Source organism: Eubalaena glacialis, chromosome 10 (genome assembly GCF_028564815.1).
Source record: "Eubalaena glacialis isolate mEubGla1 chromosome 10, mEubGla1.1.hap2.+ XY, whole genome shotgun sequence".
NCBI lineage: Eukaryota > Metazoa > Chordata > Mammalia > Artiodactyla > Balaenidae > Eubalaena > Eubalaena glacialis.
Window position 1 is genome coordinate 73,723,490 of NC_083725.1, and position 2,961 is coordinate 73,726,450.

At 39.4% G+C, this 2,961-nt stretch overlaps 1 protein-coding gene across 1 annotated transcript; it reads right to left on the reverse strand.

The window, feature by feature from the left end:
- Positions 1-1,198: 1,198 nt before the first annotated feature.
- Positions 1,199-2,074, reverse strand: LOC133099358 (olfactory receptor 5P3). The gene is given in 4 exon segments (XM_061202951.1): positions 1,199-1,266; positions 1,269-1,385; positions 1,388-1,474; positions 1,477-2,074. Coding segments are annotated over 4 exon segments (870 nt in total).
- Between the last annotated feature and the right edge of the window lie 887 nt (positions 2,075-2,961).

Genomic DNA, 2,961 nt, shown 5'->3' on the forward strand with positions numbered 1-2,961 from the left:
GAGACACTTTTGTTCATGTATGGGTGCCTAATTAGTTGTTTAAAAGGAGGAACAGAAAGGAGAGATGTCTCACACTGCCATGAAGTTAATCTCACTCTGGACTTAATATTGTGGACAGTAGAATCATTGCTGATGACGAAATAGAAAGATCACATGATATAATTATATTAAGATTAATCTGGTATTTACATTTATTAAAGGAAAAATGAGATCCTTAAAAATATTATCCCTTTTTATTAAAAAATATCCACTCAGAATAAAACAACTGGGAGAAAAAACACAAAGGGGTCTATAAGAATACAAATAATTTTAAATTCTATTAAGTGAAACAGTCTGGTTTAAAGAGAGAGTTTTCAGGGCTAATACAGAAGTTCCAGTGAAATTATGTGCAAGAAATCTGAGAATTTCAGTATCAGAGGCAATAGGACCAGGAGGGAAAGAAATGGTTTAACACACATTACAGAAGTATGTAGCGCATATTTGATAAGATTGAAATAACCTTTAAAAAAGGAACCTTACTTTTTTGGTCTAGAAAGGAGCCAGGTCATGCCAATTAGCCCCCAATAGTCTTTGTTCTGGAAACTCTTGAACGTATTTTGTAGAATAGATCCCTGAAAGGGAAGAGCTAAGATAAATGGAGCTTTCAGATATCCTCTGATTTGGCTTGCTGAGGCTCACCTGCAGAGGTATTGTGGGAGGAATCCTGTTGCTCAGCCTCAGACCACAAAGCAGCAGAAGCTTTACAACTACCAGCATCACTGATTTCAATCCTTAGATTATCTGTACATCATGGACACCATCTCTGTCAGATGACAAGATCATGGATGGCAACACTACTCTTTATTTCCCACTCAAGGAGTTTCAGGTGCTTTCAGCAGTTATTTCCGAAGACTGCATTCAAAGAGCATAGAACTTATTTGAAAAGATTTGTACTTGTAGATGCAAGAAATGGTGGGTAAAGTGAGAATAAAATATTTTTTTGCTAATGTTCATATATTGGTGAATGCACATTTATTTTTTTACACTGAAAATTTTCTTGAGAATAACAAGAAATGAAATTTGTGAGTCTAGAATACTATGAATATACACTGAAATTTACTTAGTACATTATTTATTCATCTGCAGGAGAGGTCTTCATTACACAGTGCTTATTATTAAAAATCAGATTACTTTAGGACTACCAACGTGTTCTAGCCATTCATTTTCTCATGGCCTCTTTAACCTCCTTGTTCCTGAGACTGTAGATGAGGGGGTTCAACAGGGGATCACAGACACCACTTTGTTTTGTTCAGTTGAGTAGCTGGACTTGGGCATCACATAAATGAAGGTAATAGTCCCATAGAACAGAGTGACTGCTGTGAGGTGGGAGGTGCAAATGGAGAAAATGTAGAGCACATTTCCAGGATTGAGAAAAGGATGATGTAAGAGAAAGCGATGATAAACACAGTAACTACAACGATGGAGCCAGAAGAATGGCTGGAATTATTTCAGAAGTAAAATCATGAGAACAAGAAAGCTTCAGAAGTGGTGAATAATCACAGAAAAAGTGATTGACTTTATTTGGTCCACAGAAGGACAGGCTTAACAAACAGCCAGTAAATGTCCAAGCATTCACACACCCACCTTAATAGGAAGCCCCCACTAAGAGAATGCAGACTCTGGGGGACATGTGGGTGGAGTAGAGCAGGGGCAAGCAGATGGTCACATGGCAGTCATAGGCCATGGCAGCCAGCAAGCAGCACTCAGCCGTCCCAAATGTGACCGCAGAACAGAGCTGAGCGACACAACCAGCAACACGGACAGAGGTTCCTTCCCCGAGGAAGCCCATGAGCATGACAGGTATGACTGATGAGGAGTACCCAATGTCTACAAAGGCCAAATGGCAGAGGAAAAGGTACTTTGGGGTATGAAGCTGAGGGCTGCTTCTGATTAACGTGATTATGCTGACATTGCCCGTTAAGGTGACCACGTGGATCCCTAGAAACACAATAAATAAAATGGCACAAACTGTAGTATCCTCTGCTAACCCCAAAATAATGAACTCTGTTACAGTTGTGTAGTTTCCAGTCCCCATCTGTACTGAGAATGATACCCACTGAAAGAAAAACAAGTGGATATTAGAACAGAAGAAAATACTATAATCTGCATACTTATTTTTACAATAGCTATATAATAACAAAATCCCAACATACACACTCACATGTAAATATTTGGGGAAAATATTTTCACACACAATACCTTGCGTAAGACTTGAAAATATAAATGTGCATTGATAGAAGGCCAGGAATACTCAGAAAAATCTTTTTTTTTTTTCAACTTAACACATTCAAGTCACATTTGCCTTATATAATTAGTTTAGGTGGTCTGTAAGGAATAGACTCACATGAGCACATCCTAGAGACAGCCACTAGATGGTATGAGGGACCCAGTAACTGTATCTTCTAAGCCAAAGACATGATGAAAGGGAGCAGAAATGTCAGAATGGGCCAGCTCCCATGGAAAAGAACAACTGTTTAAAATGATATCTGAGGTATCATTTCTTGTATGAAAGAGGCTGAGCAGTCATACGAATCCTGAATTTAAACAGGTATCACAGTTAGAGGAAAGATGAACCAATATCCAGGAAGTTTGAACAGAGGCAGAGTGTAGAAAAAGGTGCTCAAATCATGAACAAGTTAACCTGGAGAGACTGCAGTTTGGAAAAGGAGATGGCATCATCTTAGGATCAAGCTATCTGATTCATAATAGTGAGCCAACCCGGGAAAGGAAACCAGACACATTGATCAGGTTACTCCTGAAAGACTCCAGAGGTGCCTGAGACTTCGCATAAACTGGAGCTGGGCTGTTAGCAAAAGGTTCCAGCCTCCTACTTCCCACAGGTACCTGGCCTGTGTGAATAGCCCCTGTCTGAGAAAAATCACACCTTTAGGTCAGCTTCTGGAAAGCTCTTTCCCATATCAA